Source organism: Mauremys reevesii, linkage group 9 (assembly GCF_016161935.1).
Source record: "Mauremys reevesii isolate NIE-2019 linkage group 9, ASM1616193v1, whole genome shotgun sequence".
Lineage (NCBI taxonomy): Eukaryota > Metazoa > Chordata > Testudines > Geoemydidae > Mauremys > Mauremys reevesii.
Genome location: NC_052631.1, coordinates 82779916 through 82801586, shown reverse-complemented (window position 1 = coordinate 82801586; position 21671 = coordinate 82779916). Strand labels below are relative to the sequence as shown.

At 45.1% G+C, this 21671-nt stretch overlaps 1 protein-coding gene across 2 annotated transcripts in view; it reads right to left on the bottom strand.

The window, feature by feature from the left end:
• Positions 1-21671, bottom strand: part of LOC120371478 (vascular endothelial growth factor receptor kdr-like) — a 122634-nt gene that overhangs the window by 60768 nt on the left and 40195 nt on the right. For both annotated transcript variants that reach the window (XM_039487257.1, XM_039487258.1), the window contains exons 8-10: positions 19742-19919; positions 14324-14444; positions 2189-2297 (exon numbers count right to left, since the gene is read on the bottom strand). In XM_039487257.1, coding sequence (XP_039343191.1) covers positions 2189-2297; positions 14324-14444; positions 19742-19919 — 408 coding nt within the window. The remainder of the gene's footprint in view (positions 1-2188; positions 2298-14323; positions 14445-19741; positions 19920-21671) is intronic.

Genomic DNA, 21671 nt, shown 5'->3' with positions numbered 1-21671 from the left:
GTGCAGAATGGTTTTTGTTATGTGCACCAATATGGGGGTGATGTGTGACACATCACCTCCATATTGGTGTACATAAGAAAATTCATGTGGCAGGGTGGGGCCGAGGGGTTCGGTGTATGGGAAGGGGCTCAGGGCTGGGGCAGACGGCAGGGGTGGGGCAGGGAGGTGAGGGCTCTGGCTGGGGGTGTGGGCTCTGGGGTGGGACTGGGGATGAGGGGTTCAGGGTGCAGAGGGGCTCCCCCGGGCTATGGTAGGGAGAGAGGACTCCCCCCAGCCCTCTCTTACCACAGCAGCACCTGGGCTGGGGGGGGAGAGGCGCCTCTCCCCCAGCTGCGACAGGTCCAAGCTGGGCTGGGTTGGGCCTGGGGGAGGGGCGCCTGTCCCCCAGCTGCGGCAGGGTCGGGGCTGTGCTGGGTCAGGGCATCTCTCCCCGCTGCAGCTCTGAGCACCTGCGGGGTGCTTAATAGGCAGCTGCACAGCCGCGCAGCTTAGAGGGAACTTAGACTCTGACCACCTCTCGCCTATTCCCACCTCTGACAACCCCCAGTGCTGGGGCCTGTGCAGGAGAGTGTTGTAGGCAGGGCTGTCCCTATCTATTCTGGGGCCCTACGCAGCCCCCCTCGCAGGGGTGGGGGGGCAGGTCTCCGCGAGGGGTGGGGCTGGCTTGGGGGACAGGGGGAAACCACCCCCCAGCACGCACTGGCAGCACGGCTGGGGCCGGGCCGCTGCACTTCTCGCCACCGGTGAGTGCAGGCCCAGCCCTGCTTCAGTCCCCAGGGGAGTGGGGACGGGGATGGTGCAGAGCAGGGGCAGGATGGGTGGGGTGGGGGCAGGAAGAGGCGGGGCTGGGGCAGAGAAGGGGCAGGGCCATGGGGAAGAGGTGGGGCAGGGGCTAGAGCAGCATGCAGCTGCGCAGGGCACCAGGAAATTTGGTGCCCCAAATGTGCAGCTGCGTACTTTGCGTATAGGTAAGGAGGGCCCTGGTTGTAGGGCTGCATATATTGGCCTTATGTTGCTCCTGCATTGGTGAAATGCCCCTGGGAGAACATAGCCATCCTATTATGGCTCCTGCATGCCACCTGGCCAGCATCAATGAGCTGTACCAGAGGGAGGTATGTGACCCCAAACCTGCCCAACTTCATCATTGTTTGGTGACATTTTTCATCTCAGCACTTTTAGGTAACAGGAATGGCAGCAAGGTTTGATGCACACATTCCTTCTTACCCGTATTTCAAAATTTACTGACATACTTTACAGGCATGGTCCTAAATGACACAGTGTTTGAGAGTCCCTGCAGTGTGTCGGGCTACTACTGCAGTGTAGCTGGAGCTGGGTGAAGGATTCATGCTGGATAGTTTATTCAGTGAATTTTGCCTTTTCTTGTGTTCCTGGGCAGACTGTGATGCTTTCAGGGAGATCTGTTATTTGGAATTAGTCCTGGATGATTTCCATGAATGACTACTGTGCCTGTAGCTTTTTCCCGAGCACTATGCTGCATGTATTCAGCACTCAGCAGCTGGGTTGTTTTGAATGAACAAGTCACACTGTGGGTCTGCGTTCCCTGACTGGAGAGCTTCACTCTTAGAATCCATTTCCCGGTGCAAATACTAATGGCTGAGAATTTGACATTTACTTTATATGAGGCTTCTGGAATATTTGTTTAAAATTTGCCATTTGAGTGTAAATTCCTGCTGGTAGAGTGTGCCCAGAAAGGGAACTCAGAAGGGAGAGTGCACAATTAAGATTAATTTGTTTAAACATTTGGCCAAATATGCCAGGCTGTAAAACCTTCTGATTTCACTGCTAAGGGATTCTGCACTAACGGATTAAACAGATACGTGTCTGGAGTTGTGTTATTTGGAGAAATAATATAGAATCACAGAAATCTAGTGCTGGAAGACTGTGGGATTGGGTCAGATCCAGATATTGCCCTTGCTTATCTTTGCAAACCTCATTGACTCCAGTGCGGTTGCACCATGGTAGGAAAGGGCTAATTTGACACCTAGTCTGAGAGAGGCACCAGAGACCCCAGGAAGTCTACTAGGGACTTTGCTATTGCCATTGATACTACATGGAAATTGCTTGGATTTTGTGGTGATGGGCAACGGTATGAAACTCTGGGATAGATAAAAGTGCAACCAAGCTTTTATAAAGCAAGCACCCATCATCTGTGCAGCCTGTTATTTACCTGAGACATAGAACTTGATGCTTCTCTCCTCTTTGCCAATCTTGTTTGAAGCCACGCAGTAATAGATCCCTGATGCATTGCTATGTTCTGTAGTCAGCTTGCTTATGAGCTGCCAAGCAAAGGGAGAAAAAGAAAAGGGTTTGTTTTTAGTGGATCCGTAGTGGGGCAGTGGAAAAGGGCCATAAATGCTGTAGATGAACGTGTTATATTTTATGGTAGAAAAAGCACAATGAATGAAGCCCAACACCGGTCAAATGTTTCTCTCCCATCTCCCTTTATCTCAGCCCGTCAGTTCACTTCCTTTTCTCACCCCCCAGCAACTCCTCCCCTTTCCTTCCTCCCCTTACAAACAGGGCTTCTCTTTGCAACACACCTGTGGGACATAGACCCAAAAGGAGGGACACACTAGAAAAATTCATGCAAGAACCTGAAAATACAGGGCTCCTCACTTATTCAGTGCCAATAACTTTCCCCACAACCTCACATTCATGATTCTTTATTTCTGCTGTAAATAATTTTCAACAAGGAGAGGATGCCAAATTTTGTGTGGACAGTAAGTAACTCTGAACCTAAAAATGAGCGATGTCCCTTGAAATGAGGAACAATTGAGAGGTATAAGCAGCAAAGAGTCCTGTGGAACCTTATAGACTAACAGATGTATTGGAGTGGGTGAGTACCCACTTCGTCAGATGCATGTAGTGGAAATTTCCAGAGGCAGATATGCAAGCAAGAATCACGAGATAACGAGGTTAGTTCAATCAGGGAGGATGAGGTGCTAGAAGAGGGCCTCATCCTCCCTGATTGAACTAACCTCGTTATCTCCAGCCTGATTCTTGCTTGCATATATATACCTGCCTCTGGAAATTTCCACTACATGCATCCGACGAAGTGGGTATTCACCCACGAAAGCTCATGCTCCAATACGTCTGTTAGTCTATAAGGTGCCACAGGACTCTTTGCTGCTTTTACAGATCCAGACTAACATGGCTACCCCTCTGATAGTTGAGAGGTATGTTCCACTGGAGCAGGAAAGTACTTGGCCCTGTCTCTGATGAGGTTTAGTTTGTTCTTGTGGGGATTCCTTGGGTCAGAGGCTGCCTCAACACAACAGGTCTCTCCTCTGACTCCAGAATATCAGAAAATGTGAAATGTAGAAGACAACAGCAGAAAACCCAGAACACATTGCTAAGACAGTAAGCTTGATTTCAAATGGAGGAGACTCTTTCAGCATCGGGGGAGGGGGGGGGAAGAACTTCTTTCAGTGGTTCAGTCGGAGATGTGGGCCAAGTTCAAGTCCACTCTTATTATCTTGTGTTTCTGGAGATCTCTCTATACCGCCCCGCTTTGATACATGCCCTTCTGAACAAACTGATTGCCTCATGGCTCTGGGTCATCATGATGCAACATCACACTATCATTAGGAAAAGTCAGCTGGTCTCATCTTAATTCTGGATATTTCATTGGTACTGCTAGCAAGGTGCTGAACCCCTCACAACTGAGACGCTCCTGCAAGACTACTTTGCATTTCCCTGGAATTTTTCACCTGAGGATCTCAAAACACACATTTGGAACAAATATCACTTTCCTTGAAGTCCCTTTTAACGAGTTTGAGAGCCAGAACTTATAGCACTCCCCCTGGCCTTTTGTCCTTATGTCAGAGTGCTTTGATGTGTACAAAAGCATCTCAGGACTTTTTTTTTAATATCCTAAACTAAATGCACACAAGACATTCCTTTTCTCCTCATAAAGTTTCACCTTGCCTGTGGTTGGAGCAGGGTGGGATGTATTTTCAGTGAGGTGCTTAAGATTTTCTGAGCTTTGGTGCTTTAAATCCTGTAGGGAAATGAGATTCAAAGGTTTGATCCCATGTGAATTTTACATTTCACCTCTGCAGAAGAACAAGTAAATGAAAAAGTGTCTTTGTTTCTCATGGGGACATTCTGTGCTGTCGTTAAGCAAAACCAGGGGAAAAATTCAGTTCCCTGGGCCTCCAACACAGGAAGGGTAGTGAGCCCCTAAATGCGGCCACTGCACTTCATTTCTGATGTGTCAAAAATGAAATCACACCAAAGAGGGAACATTTTTTGTACATTTTTTTCCACCAGTCCTCCCTTCCCCCCACTATAACACTTAATAATGGCCCTGATTCTGCAAAGTACTTGAACACTTTGATTTAACATTAAGTACTTGCTGAACTGGGACCAATATTATCTGCATTATTATCAGAGCTTATATTTATATAAAGTGACAAAGAGTCCTGTGGCACCTTATAGACTAACAGATGTATTGGCGCATAAGCTTTCGTGGGTGAATACCCACTTCGTCAGACGCATGTGGTGGAAAATCCATTCACCCACAAAAGCTTATGCTCCAATACATCTGTTAGTCTATAAGGTGCCACCGGACTCTTTGTTGCTTTTTACAGATGCAGACTAACACGGCTACCCTTCTGATATATTTATATAGGTTTTTTTAATCTCCCAAACGATATATGCAGGAATTGCTGCAGTCAGGACTGCGAGTCAGCAGTCTCTGGGATGAAATTGGACAGCTGTTCGACAGCTCACAGCCTCACTGCATGTCAGTTCTGCACTGCAAGTCAAGGAGAATACTAGGTAGCCAGTTAAAATGGCAAGGGGGAGGTTGCAGGTAGGCAGAACATAATTACTCATAGTGGAATTTGGCAAGAACACCAAGAGAAACAACACTATGCTTCTGAAAGCTGACAGGAGATCTTACTGTCCACTTGCTGATCAATGGGGTGTCTATCCTGAGGAAAAGCCCTATAGCAGGGAAAGGAGAAGAGAAGATCACTAGAAAGCTTGTTATGCAGATGTCATTTATCAAGGAAGTGCTTAGATGTGAAGGTAATTGGAGAGGGGGGGAAACATTCCCCGTTCTTCCAATTTGGGGGAATTTCTTGGGGAAATCTTACTGAAGAGAGGAGAGAAGGAGTAACAGATTTCCTTGTTTGCATATAATGCACTCAGGTACCATGGTGATAAGTGCAGTATACTCATCTAGAGATGGCAGATAAGCCCTCAGTTTAGTGTCTTGTCTTAGAATGAGCACCTCAAGAAGCCCTCCAAAAAGTGGCTTTTACAACAGTAGCATTCAGCAGAGAAATGCATAGGATTTCAGTGGGGAAATGAAGGATTCAAAGTGATTTTATTTAATAAGATGAATCCCTTGAAACCATTATGCACCAGCTTTTCACTCTGGCTTTATGTTTCTGGGTAAATCCCTGAGATCAGGAGTCCAATTATCTTTGCAGCATCTTAAATAAAGTTCTCAGTTGCCAGACTGTCCTAATCTTGTTTCAATTTCCAATAAAACGATGCTCTGGAACACACAAATATTCCACCGTGGGGGTTAACCAGTTTTCACAAATCCCTCAAGCCCTCCCATAGTAAAATCAGACAGGTTTGTCTTTCACTCGGCAAAATATACCAGGCTGAACCTGAACAGAGTGGTTAGGAAGCCAGCACTGGGATCCTAACCACTTTTGAAGTGGCCATGGACAAACTCGGGAAACAGGTTCCATGGACAAGTAACCCCTATTAACCCAGAGGGTTAAAAAAAAATAATTTCATACACAGTGCAGATGTTTCCACAGATGCTCATCAGCTGTTATTCTAGATAGTTTAAAAAAAACAGGCTGAACAAACATCACAACCATTAAATATGTCTGTGTTTGGCCATGAACCACAGGTGGAGATTAGGGGATTGTTGCCATCCCTTTTGAATTAAAATAATTGTAATGCACAAGAAAAATGCGCAAAAGGAGGGTGAGTGTAGGGAGTGGGATGAAACTGAGCAAATGAAAACATAAGGCTAACATAGGGGAACAGAGGCCTAACAGTGAGGCCTATTAGATTGGAGTCATCTCTCAAGTGAGGTGGAGAAGACCTATCAGCTGGGACATTTAAAACAGACCTGGGGACAAAGCACTGAAGGATATTCTGATGGAATGATCCTACAATGCTTGCAGGGAAGAGCTAAATGATCCAGTGAGTCCCCTCCATCTCTTAATTTCTATGCTTAATGTATTTGATAGGCATAGACAGACCTGGAAAATTGTACCAGGAGTAGACGTATCCTAGCCAAAAGCTCATAGAATATCAGGGTTGGGAGGGACCTCAGGAGGTCATCTAGTCCAACCCCTGCTCAAAGCTGGACCAATCCCCAACTAAACCATCCCAGCCAGGGCGTTGTCAAGCCTGACCTTAAAAAAACTCGAAGGAAGAAGATTTCACCACCTCCCTAGGTAACCCATTCCAGTGCTTCACCACTCTCCTAGTGAAAAAGTTTTTCCTAAGATCCAACCTAGACCTCCTCCACTGCAACTTGAGACCATTACTCCTTGTTCTGTCATCTGCCACCACTGAGAACAGTCTAGATCCATCCACTCTGGAACCTCCTTTCAGGTAGTTGAAAGCAGCTATCAAATCCCCCCTCTTTCTTCTCTTTTACAGACTAAATAATCCCAGTTCCCTCAGCCTCTCCTCATAAATCATGTGCTGCAGCCCCCTAATCATTTTGCATGTTGCATCCGAAGAAGTGGGTATTCACCCACGAAAGCTCATGCTGCAAAACGTCTGTTAGTCTATAAGGTGCCACAGGATTCTTTGTTGCTTTTACAGATCCAGACTAACACGGCTACCCCTCTGATACTAATCATTTTAGTTGCCCTTGGCTGGAGTCTTTCCAATTTTTCCACATCCTTCTTGTAGTGTGGGGCCCCAAACTGGACACAGTACTCCAGATGAGGCCTCACCAATGCCGAATAGAAGGGAATGATCACATCCCTTGATCTGCTGGCAATTCCCCTACTTATACGGCCCAAAATGCCATTAGCCTTCTTAGCACCAAGGCCACATTGTTATGTGCTGGATCCAAACTTTTCCCCTATTTTTCTCTGAACAGATCTTTTCAGATAGAATACACTGTTCTCTGCTGAGTTATAGGGATTGCTCTGAAGTCAAATCTGCAATTACTTTGAAATGACACGTTTGTAGTGATGTTATCATTGATGAAAGGTGACAAATTGAGAGACTGTAGTCTTCTGTTTTCCCTCTGTAGCAGCCCGCAGAAATGCAGTTCAAGTTTCCACAACACATCGCCCCTTACCAGCGTGACTGGCAATTCAGCTGTGTGTCCAATCAATCCTTTGCTCCTCTGCCGAGACTGTGCATAAGCTGATTAATGACAAGGTACTGCAATGGCAGTTGTACTTTGGATACTTTTCTAGAGGGAGTTGGATTGAAATCCCCATCAATCACTACAGAGAGGCCACCAAATGCCTTCCAGAGACCAACAATTTCTGACTGCTTGGGCTGGCTTTGAACTCACAACATAGAAGCCTTCATTGCCCCTTACATAATCCCTGGGCCACCCAGTCCCTCTACTCTAAATGCCACATGATTAATAAATAGTTATAATAAAAGCAAGTTAACTGAGTTTAAACCGAACCACAAACGAGATAAATGTGATCTCTAAGGCATGTAGTGAGAAGACACTGCTAGGAAAAAAAATGGACTGGAATACTCCAATACATTCCATATGTTTAACTGTGTAATGTTCCTGCACTGATTAAAAAAAAAAGAAGAAGCTATTTTGGAGGCAGCCAAGATGCATTCCACAGTCACACAACATGAGTGTCCTAAGACGAGCACAGTGTAGCTTGGCTTTTTCTTTAAGCTTGAGTAAGCTGGAGCCAGGAAAAATAAATATTTTTTTTCTATCCTTTGTTTTCAGTTCCTTGGTCTCATCCCTCCCTCTTCTGGCTCTAGTTAACAATTCTTCTCTCTCTCACTCCATTAGCTACATGTGGGTGAGATAAGGAGGAGAGAAAGAGGGTAGAAAAGTGATCAGCTGTCTAACACTGGCAGCGTGGGGAAGGAGATAGGGTGACCAGATGTCCCGATTTTAGAGGCACAGTCCCGATTTTGGGGTCTTTTTCTTATATAGGCTCCTATTACCCCCCACCCCTGTCCCGATTTTTCACACTTGCTGTCTGGTCACCCTAGAAGGAGATGGCTAGAGGAAGATGAAATTAACAGGAATTTCACTAGAAATCCTGCAAAGAATATATTCAATTAGCTCCTTATTCAGCCATTCGGAGGGCAATGGTATCATACGTGTATTTCATTGTTAAAGCTGCTGCCTTAACTATCCCAGTCAGATCTGAGCATGTTCATTTAAAAGCTGATAAAGGAAGGTGTGAGGACTAGCAATTAGATAAGGGGTCAGGGAGTCGACTGAGGACTGCTGGGCTCTGTTCTATGAATGATTAGCTCGGTGCCCTTGGCAAGTCATTTAACCTATCCATGACTCAGTTTCCCTGTAAAATGAAGACAATACTTACCTACCTCACAGGTGTGTTGGTTGGCTTACTGATTGTAAAGTGCTATGAGAGCCTCAGGTGAAAGGTGCTGAATAAGCACAAAGTATTATTATCATGTCTATAAATGTGGAATTAAAAAAACCCTCTCGCTGGTGACTTATGCATCATGTGATTGTTTTGCATACATCTGAGGGCACTTTCCTATAAAATACTCTGTGCCAAATTGTACTTCTGGCCACTCCCACCAGGGGCCGACAATCATGCTTTGTTTGGAAAATGACTGAATGGTGCATCATTGCTTGAAAGGGCTGGCAGGCTATTGGTTCGTGGTGGTTCAGGGAAACCCACCAGGTTAATTAGCAGCTGCCATTTGGAGCAAGGGAGCCAGTGCTGCTTGCTCTAGACATGAACGATCACCACAGGCACGATCATTGCACCTTTAGACCCACCTCTGCTGTGAGTAACCTAGGGTGGGCCTGGCCCTAGTGCTGATAGGCAAGGGGCTGACTGTTCCTGGAGCATTCCTGCACTCCTGGAGCATCTCAAGCAAACTAGCAGGCCCTGTGCTGTGCAGGAGTGGTGAGACTGCTTTTGCCTCTCACACTGGGATTCGCAAATAAATGAGCCCAAAGTGTGCAGGGTGGCCCTTGGCATGGCTCCTTGGAGCTCACCAGGCACTCTGGGAAGAAGGTTAAGCCATTGAAAGGGATGGTGCAGCCCACATGTTGTCCTGTACACTGGAGAGCTCAGAGAGGGGTTGTGCCACAGTGTCCTGCCCGCTGCATAAACCAGAGCCTACACTGCACAATCTGCTTTCTGGAATTTGGATTTGCCTTATCCAGAAATCAGGGGTATGACTGCTCACCTGGCCCTGCTAAACAGACACACCTGCTGCTGTTTTTGGAAGCTCATTTGAAATGAGCACACCTGTGGGGTGATACTTTTAAAATGTCTTGTTAGTTGTTCACATATCTCCAGCTGACAAACTCCCCTGCAGCTCAATTCCTGTATCGTGCACCTCCGGGCACTGTACTTTGTTCCTCCACGGCAGTATAACGCTGATGTTTTCAGCTGGAGCTGCTTAACCCCCCTAGGTCCTCCTGAAATTCACCAGCCAGATAAAATCATAAGGGTCCCCACAAAAAACATCTCCAATCAGCTGCATGAACAGGGCAAACTAACCCATCAGATTCTGAACCACGGGTACATGTGTGGGAGAGAAAAGACCCACAGAAACAAAGATTGCATTATCTATGGACCCTGATATATATATATATATATTTTATTATGACCTATTCTCCCAACTTCAGATCAATACAATCAGTATTATAATGGGAAAGAGAATAAAGGAATATTATCCCAGCATCTTTCAATCTGAAGGGAAAATCTCAAAGCAATTTACATCCTGGGAGATGCTTCACCTGGCACTAAAATGAAGCCACCTCTGGAAACTGCTTAACAGTTTAAGACAGGAAGTGAAGTCTCCAGTATCCAACCAAAACTGCAGAGAGAAATTCGGTGGCAGAACATAAATTGGCCAAAGAGGAATTTGGCCAGGAACTCTGAATTAATGCCCTGGTTCTTGTGACATATGCTGAGGTGTCCAGAATAACCACACTTTATTCCTTAAGGCTGAAACTCATTTCATGAGCCATCAGTCTTTGGGCAGGGAACTTCACAGAGGCAAAGCGATGAAATTCCCCTCCCCATCTGTGAAAAGGAATAATAACAACAGCACTACATCCCACAAGGCTAACATGAGACTTCACTGATTTTTGTGTGCAAGGCACTTAGAGATCCTGGCAAGGTATTATTATGAGATCTCAACCTCCAGCAGCACCGAATCCCCTAGCGCCTTGCTGGGTCATTGGTTCGCTACTGACTCAGGGAAAACTCAGGATTAAAAAAAAAATGCAGTAGTGCCTCAACCAAAGTTCAAAACTCAGTGTACTTGATAGAGAGCAAAATTCTGGGTTTAAGGTAGCCGCCCCAGGAATTTATGAGGGGTGGTGTCTGCATTTTCAGCAGGCAGGGCCCTAAAATATTAGTGCCACTGTACAAACATGCATCTCTGCAGGTCTTTGAGAGCCTGAAATGGAAGGAGTCTGAGATGGAGTGTAGTGAAGAGCTGGAGATGGGGGAAAATTCACCCTCCCCTTTGCAGGACTTCAGCTATGGCAGGACAGGCTCAAGTCACACAGGAAAAATAACCAATTTCAGCTAATCCCAGCTTCATAACACAGTCAATAAAAACCAGGTTAACCCAGTCTCCAACATCTTTATTATTTCATCTGGCTAGTCAAATGCAGATGAATTACTTGCTAGGACATGGTGGGAATGGATTGGTCTATTTCCTGTCTGTTTCATTTCTGGTGGGAATAACCACTGATAAAAACAAGGAAAAGTCTGAAGGCTACAAGATTTCATCAGTGTCTTTTTAAAATTATATTCTATTATCCAAAGGCTCCACTTAACTCAACACAGATAGCCTTGGTCTTCAGAAAGGGGGTGGGTGGGATTGTCCACAATGTAAGCTGGCAGACATAGTGCTGAAATCTGAGATTCACATAACCTAGCTTTATTAATAGGAATAAATCTTAATCAAGACACAGAGGTATTAGGAAAGACATCAGAATGCCTTTATAAGCAGCAGGCCAGGGGGAGATGAAAATGAATGAACAAATCATAAATTGTAAAATTATATAATTTATAAATGTATCTTTTAATGAAAGTTTAATAATCAAATATTCAAATGTGTACGTACAAAGGGTGTGTGCTGCGGGGTACTGAGGGTTTGGGAACACACAAAAACATGAATCCTTTAGCAAGACTGCAATCTAGAAAAAGCAACAAAGGCCAGAAAAGGCTACTGCAAACTGGGATCAAACAACAGCTGCAAAGTTATTTTAATAATCCCAAAGGAACAAAACAGTTGTGTTGCAGAGAAATTGCTTACAGAGAAAACAACAAGAGTCATAGTTAGAAAAACAAACTTGGGTGGAGGAGGCTGGATCTATGTATCCTTGTCTTCACTACTGTGCTAAATCGGCACCACTGTGATTGATGCAGCGGTGTCGATTTAGTGTGTCAGGTGAAGATTTACTACATCAACAGGAGCATGGTCTCCCATCGACACCGGTTCACTGTGTCACCATGTCACGTGGTGTCACCATGGAGACACCGCATTAACTCGATGTAAGTTACATCGCTCAGAGGGCTGGTTTTTTCCCCATCCCTGAGCAGCGAAACTTATATCGACTTAAGCCGTAGTGTTGACAAGGCCTTATGAAGGTACTTATACAATAGTACCTGAGCACTAGACAATCTATATGTATTTAGCTTTGCAGCAGGAGGAAACTGCTGTTATCCCAGTTTTACAGATGGGGAACTGATGCACAGAGACAATAAGGGTACGTCTACATTACCCGTCAGATCAGCGGGTAGCAATCGATCTATCAGGGATCGATTTATCGTGTGTAGTGTAGATGCGATAAATTGATCCCCGATCGCTCTCCTGTCGACTGCTGAACTCCAGCAGTGCGAGAGCAGAAGTAAAGTCAATGGGGGAGCCGCGGCTGAAGTTGTGTATCTTAGATCGATCCCCACCTAGTGTAGACCAGGCCTAAGTGACTTGCCCAAGTTTAGTTCATTAACCACTGGACCATCCTGCTTCTGACTGTTTCAGGAGAAGAGATAAGGCCAAAGAGCCGTCTGCTTCTAGTTCACTGTTCTGAATTCTACTTAATGGTGAGCTATGGCTGATCAGCAGCTTCTGTGAATTGAGGCAGTGGTCTCAGCCCATGGCTCCTGGACAGATGTAATCATTAAAGAAGGCACCTTTGTCAACGGACTCAGGAAGGCAAGGACTGAATGAGTCACAGACACGTGGTCTGTCCTGGTCCGGGTTGGGAGAAGAAATTTGCCCTGTGCTGCCCATGCTATTCCTGTTCTGAGGAAGGCTTTGATGCTGCCAGTCAAGCACTTTTCACCTTGGTGCCTTTCAGACCCAAACACTTAAAACTCTTGCCCTGCTCCTGCTATCCATTCCCTGTGGGGCAACACTTACACCTGGCTGGTGCCCCATTGACATCAAAGGGGCTCTGCACAGTCACAGTGGGAGGTTCAACTGCCTGGCTTGGAGCCTGCAATACTGTACCAGTACTAATGCAGTGCAGCCACCCCTAGAACAGAGAGCAACAGCCAATGAGCACACACCGGAAGGCGGGAAGGGGAAATTTTGGCCAGGGAAATTGGGTCAAATCCCTGCTCTGACCAAAAGTTCCAAGGGACAGTTTACATCAGTGTGATACACACTGTGTACATTCAATAACAATGACAGTGTCTACATGGTGCAGCCAGGCACAGTGAGTGGCTAGCATGGAACTCAATTTTTCAAGCGCAGAAGCCTGAAGCGAGTCCATGGACAGAAAACCTGTGTGAGCTGCTTTGAGTTGGGCTTGTGGTACTCTTCGCCCTTGTCTGCTAGACTAATCTCCACTAAAGCTCTGCAAAACGATCAACTTTCGCTTCATCCATTGTCATCGGGAGGATTATTTTTTGTGATTTTGTTCACAAGCGGTTACAGTTTGGGGAAAAGGTAAATGTTGCAGGTTTGGGCAGAGAAGGCAGCCTGAGGCTGAAATTCCAGAAACAATTGGTCAGATATTTGCCCTTGGCAAAAACTTGCCAGGTTTGCACCTGAAAATCGTTTGGGGGAGGGAAAATGGGAGGTGGGGTGGGGCTGGGTGTTTGCCCTTTGTGTGGAAAACAAAACAATAAAATAGTGATGTTTATGTTTTGTTGCAGTGTTTCAGGAATCCCAGCCTGATGCACAAAGTAGCAGCAGCTGCTGAAAGACTGGTGGAGGGGAGATTTTACAACTGTTGCAGCAATTGCAAGGCACCTTATTTGCGCCGTGGCCTTTTAAACTGATTTTCAAACATGTAAAAGCCCCTGGACACAGATGGGTCTGATTGTCCTCTCACGTTGGTTTCTCAGCGCCATTTGCTTCAGTGGAGTTATTCCTGCATTACACTGGTGTGAAGAGAGATGGAGACTGATGCCCTTGTCTACACTGCAGGGATCATGCCCACCATGCCACCTCTGAAGGTGTGCAGCAGGCAGTTCATGGGCAGCCGGCTTTGCTGGCCAGTGAAGACAGACAGGTGTTTATGGTCTTGCCTCCTTCCACTTGTTGTGGAGTCACTGATGCCCCATGGGGTTAGCGAACAACCACAACTCCAGTGGAAGTCAGTGGGAGCTGCAGGTGCTCAGAATCTCTGAAAACCAGGCCCAAGTTATCTTGAAGTGGGCACCCCAAAAATGGGTGCATCCAAACTTAGGGGGCTCTCAGGAAAATGTAGATGCTGAGGTTATTATTATGGGGATAATAATGCTGCCATCCTTCACAGGTGTACCGTGAGCATGTTGGTGAAGCGCATTCCAGATCCAAAGTGCTTTGTAAGTGAGAAGTATTTTGATGAGCTTAGAGCTGAGTGCTAGTCACAGGCCCCCTCTTGTGCAGAGCAGTCCTTACACTTTCTCAAGAGTGAGCGAGACTGAAAGGTTTTTGACCCACATGTCTTTGGAGAGTTTTAAACAGGGCAAGTGACATCACTGCCAGAGTCTAACATTCCTACACAGCAGGGATTTGAAAATGATCTCAGGGCTGTGGAATTTAAAGCATGTTAGCAGTTAGCGGGAAAGCAGCGCTTGAGAAACTCAAGGAGAGCTACTCTGTGTGAGTGCAGCAGCCCCCGCAAGAAACCCAGGATTAGTCCAGGACATACCTTTTTTTTATCTTCATGCATTATGTATTTCTCCTCAATGCTCTCGATTTTGTTGCCTGTCCACATGTCCGCCTCACTGATGTTTTTCTGAACGACAGTTCTTTTTCCATGGTGTCTGCAGCTGGAGGTGGAAAAGAGAGGATGAAATTGAAAACTACACATGTATTTACATAGTCTATATAGGAAGCATTCGACCAGAGGTGGTCTCTATCTGTACAGTGCCCCCGGACTTCTTGAAAGCTACTGATGATAACAGACTGATGGAGATTTCTGTCTCCTTGTGGAAATGACCATCCCTACATCTCAAACTCATTTTGGGGGCATGTTTAAATTTGGTTTAAACTTTGATCCAGCTAAATCATTTTCTGATGTGGCTTAAACCAGCCAGAGCATGTGTCTAAACTGTGAACCCTAGATTAGAATACAGTAAGAACATATGTTTGCAATGAACGACATTCATAGGTTAGAACATGGGTTAGTCCCATTCACAACGGCTGGTCAAACTGTGTTAGAGACCAGGTTAGCTTCAACATGGTTTTCAAACTGCATCTAAAGACCAGGGCAGAAGGAGTGTTTATAGTGAGTATTCCACAGTTAGGAGACACAAATATCAGCATTCTGCCACCAGTGAAAATCCGCCAGTTCTCTAAGAAGTGCAAGTGATGTTTCTGCTAACGGAGGCCTTCAGACTACTGGACACTCCGGAACTTGTGTGTGACAATCTATCTAAGGTATTTATACAGCCCTGTTTATCGCCACAACAATGCTGTGGGATACGGTATTTCTATAATCCTCATTTTATAGATGGGGAACTGAGGCACCAAGAAGCTAAGTGACCGGCCTAAGGTCAAACAAGAAGTCTGTGGTGGAGCAGGGAACTAAACCAACGTGTCCCCGGCTAGTGCAGCCTCCATAAGAAACTACACTGCACTCCCCATGAAACAGCTAAAGACAGAGAGTATGGGGTAATTAAATCAAATCACTAAAGTGTGATTTGCAAAACAGGAGATACACCTGCAGATCATTATTGTCATAGCTCATTAAAGATATCAGACACTTCCTGTATATTCTGAAATTCAGAACCCCACTCATTCAAACAGTGGGAAGTGAGTGATGGCTTTTCATGTTCCTGCTTAGAAAAGCCAAGTAGGATAAATAAGTGCAGGGAAAGGGATTGGAATGGGTGTATACTAAGACAACAGAGGAAAAACAAGTAGAGGTTCCATTCATAATAATAATAATGCATATTGAAAATTAATTCAGTATGTTTGCATACATTCCAAAAGGGCTAATGTCATTCTGGGGTGTATAAACAGGAGTGTTGTATATAACACATGGGAGGTAATTGTCCTATGCTACTTGACGCTGGTGAGGCCTCAGCTGGAGTGCTGTATCCAATTCTGGGTGACATGCTTTAGGAAAGATGTGGTCAAGAGTCCAGAGGAGAGCAACAAAAAGTGATAAAAGCTTTGGAAAACCTGACCTATGAGGAAAGGTTAAAAAAACTGGACATGTTTAGACTTGAGAAAAGCACATTAAGGGTGACCTGTTACAGACTTCAAATACGATAAGGACTGTTATAAAGAGGGCAGTGAATCAATGTCTCCATGCCCACTGATGGTAGGAAAAGAAATAATGGGCTTAATCTGCAGCAAGGAAGATTTAGGTTCGATATTAGGAAAATCTTTCTAACAAGGGTAGTTAAGCACTGGAATAGGCTTTCAAGAGAGGTTGTGGAAGCCTCATCTTTGCAGGTTTTTAAGAACAGGACAAACACCTGTCAGGGATAGCTTAGGTTTACTAGGTTCTGCCTCAGCACAGGGAGCTGGACTAGATGATCTCTTGAGGTCTCTTCCAGCTCTATATTGCTATGATTGAATATTAGACAAATACAGAGTAGGGCGTACTTCTTATTAGTCTGAAGTTTCATCGCAGATGGCACTCTTCAGAGGGCTTGCTGGCTCAGGGGACTGGTATCTGTGCTGGGTAGGGATCTTTTCATTTCATGGTTGCCAGTTTAAATCCAGTTTAGGATGGAAGTGAATGGAAATTGTTACCATGTGATTGATGGCTGGGTAGTGAATTGAATTCAGATCCTAAAAGACAGGTGTCTACATCACAAAGTCAACACACATGACAGAAATCCGCCTCCTTATTAGCAGTTTCAGCAGAGATGCCAAGGTTTGGATGACCAGGGAGTCTGAACTTCTGCCCTCAGTCTTAGAGGCCATTGCACCAGAATAGGGTTATAGAAGGTAAAACTTGTGCAAAATAAATGTGACCTGATTTTCAGAGGTGCACCATACCCATAAACCCCACTGATTTGCTTAGGAGTTGTGGGTGCTGCACTTGTGACAATCAGGCTCCCAATACATAAGACCTCCTCTGTATGATGCACATTGGAGAAGAAGTGTTTTTGCCAGGAGATCACAAGACGCGCTTTGGATCAATAAATCTGTACTAATATCAGTGTCTCCATCCAGCACGGTCTGATATGAAGGTGCCTTGTGTGGCTTCCTACAAGTAACAATTCCCTCATAAGGCTGCGTAAGGCAGGAGCTTAAAGGAAACAAGTCAAATCACAGCTAGACTTGGAGTGAACAATGACCGCGCATTGGGACTCCAGCTATAGCGGTGAGAGAGAGAAGGAGAGGAAATGAGACAACAGCAGGAAATGAGGGAGGGTGGGGTGTGTGTCATTTCCCACAGGAATCCTCCTACAGCTTCTGCTGAGGAGAGATAAGACTGCCTCCGAGGCCAGCAGAGGTAGACGCCACTCTGCAATTGTATTTAAATTGATAACATCAGGGACTGAATAGCTCGGGGAGTTGGGACTGGGGTTATGCCCGGCCTTTTGCTTCCAGGTTACTGGTTCTAATTTGGACCAGGTTGGCAGTAATGCCCCAGAGTTACTCTCACATAGTGCCTGCTGGTGGTGGTATGTCAACAAACTAAAACGCAGGGAAATGTTGTACTTTCAGTGTGAAGTCTCGCAATCCCATCCTAGATGCAGGGCTCGGAGATTGCCGGTGAGCTACTGTGACTTCCATCAGGATGCGTGATACATGACCCTGCAGTATTCCCCCTCTCGTCTTACCTAAGCCCTTGCTAAACACCTTCAGTGATGGTGCCTTGAATACCCTCCATGGAAGCCTAGTGCAATACCTATCTGCTCTGACAAAGGTCTGCAAATTCCCAGCTGTTGTTTTATTCCTGGAGGGACAGTGTGTCTGCTGGCCAAATGCTAAACCAATTACCAGGCTACCCTTCACATTCTCATGTGGGTGAACACAGGACTGCTGCTGACGCTTGAATCTTGGGACCCAGATGGCTGCTGTCCCATGTAATCCCACAGGTAATTTCCCTTTGGTAGCAGCTGCACTAAAATGGCCTTGTCTGGGAGATGCTCCTTGCAAACTATCCATGTCCGGTGGCCTGTCACCAGACATGTCCTTGAAAAAGAGCTGAAACCGCAGCCAGCATTATAAACATTTTCCATTGCTGCTTTTCAAATGACAGCAGAAAAAAGGAGCCACGCAGCACATTTCTCTCCTTATTCCCACATCTGCCTTTATCTTTAAGGTGGAAAACCTGACTCCAGCCTTCTCACTGCAGAAAAGGGTTAAAGTGCAACTGGAGTTGTTACGTTTGGCCCCTGTATTTCCCTTTGGTGCTCACCAGGGGAAGCACTCCCCATTCAGATCTGAGCCCAGGCGTCTCCCCGTGGACTACTTAGCTAATATCTCAACAGGAACAAAGGAAACGTCTATTTGTCTAAAGAATCCTCATGAAGCGTCTCGGGTTTAACTCGCTTAGTTTCTGTTTGCTGGATTCTGACCTGCCAGCTTTCTTCTGCTTCTGCAAACTCTCATGCTGTCTCCAGTTCTTTATCAAACAAATGTTCACGGCAAGACACTCAACCTTTTGCTGCACCTTGCAGTATTGTGTAATATTCAGGTTGATGTGGGTGGATGATGACTCAAAGTGCACCGAAGATGGCTCCTGAGATTCAGGTTAGCCACATGGAACTCCTATGTGAAACTGAACCTAAATCTTTGAAACATTTGTCCATCAATGATCCCTGAAGGGATAGAAAGGAGGTCATTTCTCTGTGATTGCTGGATTTCTACACTTAAAAAGAATACACTTTTCCTTCAAATCTGCCCTTGCTGGTCACTCTCACAAATCTTCCATTCCCTTGTCAACCAACCACATATTTTGCATCCAAGGTTTCACAGGAAAAAAACTCCAGCTAAATCAAAGGGGCATTGTCAGGTTAAAGAGAATCTGGTCCAAATCTGTTACACTAAGATGACCTATCGCTGTTCTGACAGTAAAAGAGGCCATAAAATGGGTGTAATTTACAGCATGAGCAGTGTAAATTGCCTTACTGTAACTGAGACCGAAACATCTATTAAACAAGCACAGGGCCTTAGCTCTGTTACTAATAACCCAGTAGACTACTGCAGCCGAATTCATTTTCAAAATCCAACTGATTTTTTTGCTCTTTGTGCTGTTATTTTTTGCACCTCTATTTCTCGGCTGAAACAATGCAAATCAATAGAATTAGTTTCACTTTTGTTGCAGCACTAAGAATCTGGTGGAGATCAGACCCAATGATCATGATGGTCCCTTTTGGCCCTAAAATCTATGAATCTTGTGCTTTTGGGTTGCAATGGTTATTTGTTTTTAAAGCAGCTGTTTCCATTAGAATTTAAAGACTTATGAACTTCTCCGTTGGTCATAGGTATTTGAAGAAGTTTATTTGTATAAAACCTAAATTTGGAGTAAAATGTGAATTGTGAGTGACCTTTCAAGGCAACTAGTCATGTCTGCCTTAATTAAAGAAAACAAGATGGAAGATTCTTGCTCCATATTGTAATATTCTCTCTCCTGGAGGTGGTAAGGGGGTTATATGGCCTTCCCCTTACAGATCATTAATCTGAAACCAGTTTGGTTTCATAGTAACCACCTGCTGTTTGGGGATCTGCATAAAATGAGTTGTTTGGTCTCAGAACAGTTCCTACTGGATACAGAGCCCAGCACCACAGCTGGCAGTAAAGGCTTGGCCCTGCTGCCATTTGAGTGAATGACTAAGCTCCCATTTGCTTTAATAGCTGGTCAGCACTCTCAGCTGAGGGGCTAAGGATTGAATAGACCTAATAAAATGGATCTCTCCAGGTCAGGGTTCAGAAGATGAATGGGGCTCTAGCGGGGAGCCTGCACTGTGGTTGTCCATGCTGTGGACAGATGACTTCAATCTCCAAGAGCTCTCTGTTGCCCTGGACTTGCTCTTTGAAAAGTATAAAGAAAGGGCACAGGTGCTATCCCCAGGCATTAAAGTCTTTCACAGATGCCCAAGCATATTGGCAAGAGGATTTCTCAGAAAAAGAAACAAGTGATACGTAACCAGCTCACCCTGAGAAGAGAGCCCCAGGAGCGTGCACTTGCCGCGTGTCTTCACATGGCTCCCACTCCCACGTGATCTTGGGGTCCGGAGTCCCGCTCGCAGTGCACTGAAGGCTTTGTGTGCTTCCTAGGTTCACTTGTGCGACCGTGTCAAAGTCTGTCTCCTTTTCATAGATTTTGGGCCTCTCTAAAAAAAAACCAAAAACAAACCTCCATAAAGCGAGGTGACAAATACTGCCCATCCATAAAGCCGGAACAGTGTCATCCGCTGGGCGGGCCTGGTTTCCGTAGGGGCGTATGTAGGTGTAACCAGTGAGGAATGGTAAAGAAACGAGCTGGGTGCATGGTGACCAATGATACCGAAAAGACTCCCACATAGTCACTAGCCTGAATGTTTCACGAGGTTTTACAAAACATGTAAACTCCATCACATTAATCCCAGCCGCCTTCAAACGCCACGAACGTTAGATGTCTCCTGGATAAAGCTACACAGTGAAATTCTCATTGACTTCATGGGATCAAGATGTTACAGGGTGGTTCCTTACCCTATAGGCAAAATCTGATCTCTCTTAATTCTTACACCCTGCTGCCCAGCCTTCCAGTGTTAGTGGCTTAAGAGAATCTTATCAAACAGTTGGTGGTTTGGAACAGGGTTATCATTGTTGGTGAACTCCCCAGAGTCTTTGTAACAAAGTCTTTTTGATTTGGACACCTTGTCTTCCTCCTTCATTACCTTGTACCATGCACAGGATGAAGGGGAGAGGGGAGAAGAGCAGGGATTGCAAAGTGCGTGGTGCTCAGGGGACAGAAGGGAGCTATAAAGGGGTGTGAAAAAATTCTCATCACTGGCAAAACCATTAAACAAAGCCATTTGGGTGTGCAAAAATAGAAAAATATTTCTTAGTTTCTCTTGGACTTTTTCTAAGGAAAAAATGGATTCTTTTGTCATCAGAAAATTGCCATTTTGCTACTGTGTTCCCTCAAAATACGATAAATTCCTATTTGGAGCCAAGTTGAGAACAAATCCTGATTTTGAAATTTTGGTGTAGTGTTGAGACTCCTGGAATGCTCAGGAACTTCTCTCAATCCACATGCAGAGACATGCAGAGTCTCCACAATATAAGCAGCAGTAAGAGCAAAAAATGGATCGTTCCAATACGCAAAACATTTTCACCAGAATCTTGGAAACAAGACTTTGGGTCATACTTAGTGAGGTGTGAACACTAAAATATTTGGATAAGCATCCAAAAATTTGGCAGCTTATTTGAACTGTAATAAAGACTCTTGCATCTGCAAAACTGAGATCCTCTTTTGCAAACTTGACCCATGTGAATAATCTATAGTCAAGTGAGCTGCCCCATTGAAATCAATGGAATAGAGGTTCTTATACTGTGCTCATCACTGTAGTATGTGAGGAATAAACAAGACATTGTCACATGAAATCAACAGGACTGCTTGCATGACTAAGTATTATTTGTGTGTGTAAAGGGTGCAAAATCAGAACTTTAGACTGGAAATCTCAGAAGATCAGGCTCAGTGTGACCCTTCCAATACCTATGGTTGCCAATGGAGAAGGTATACTTTGTGTCTATTTCTATTTCTGGCTCCCGCAGAAACATGCCAACTGAAAAATGGTGGCATAACCCCCCCTTTCCTAACTTCAGAAAGTGACCTTTTCCTGACCTCAGAAAGGTTTGGGCGTGAAAACGTGGCCTCTTTCTTTATGCAGACTGCTCTGCCCATCCCAAGTCATATCTCTTTGTCTGCTTCTCATAACAGGAAATCATAAAGATTTATTGGTCTGGGTCCCTCTTTGGAATACCTCTGAGTAGCTGACTGTGGCTGCTTTAAGCCGAGAGCTTTTGACAAGTTGGGAAGTGTACAGTAGATTAGATTTTTGCTTTTTTGGGTTGACTTCTTTTTTCTCCTACCAAGGAGG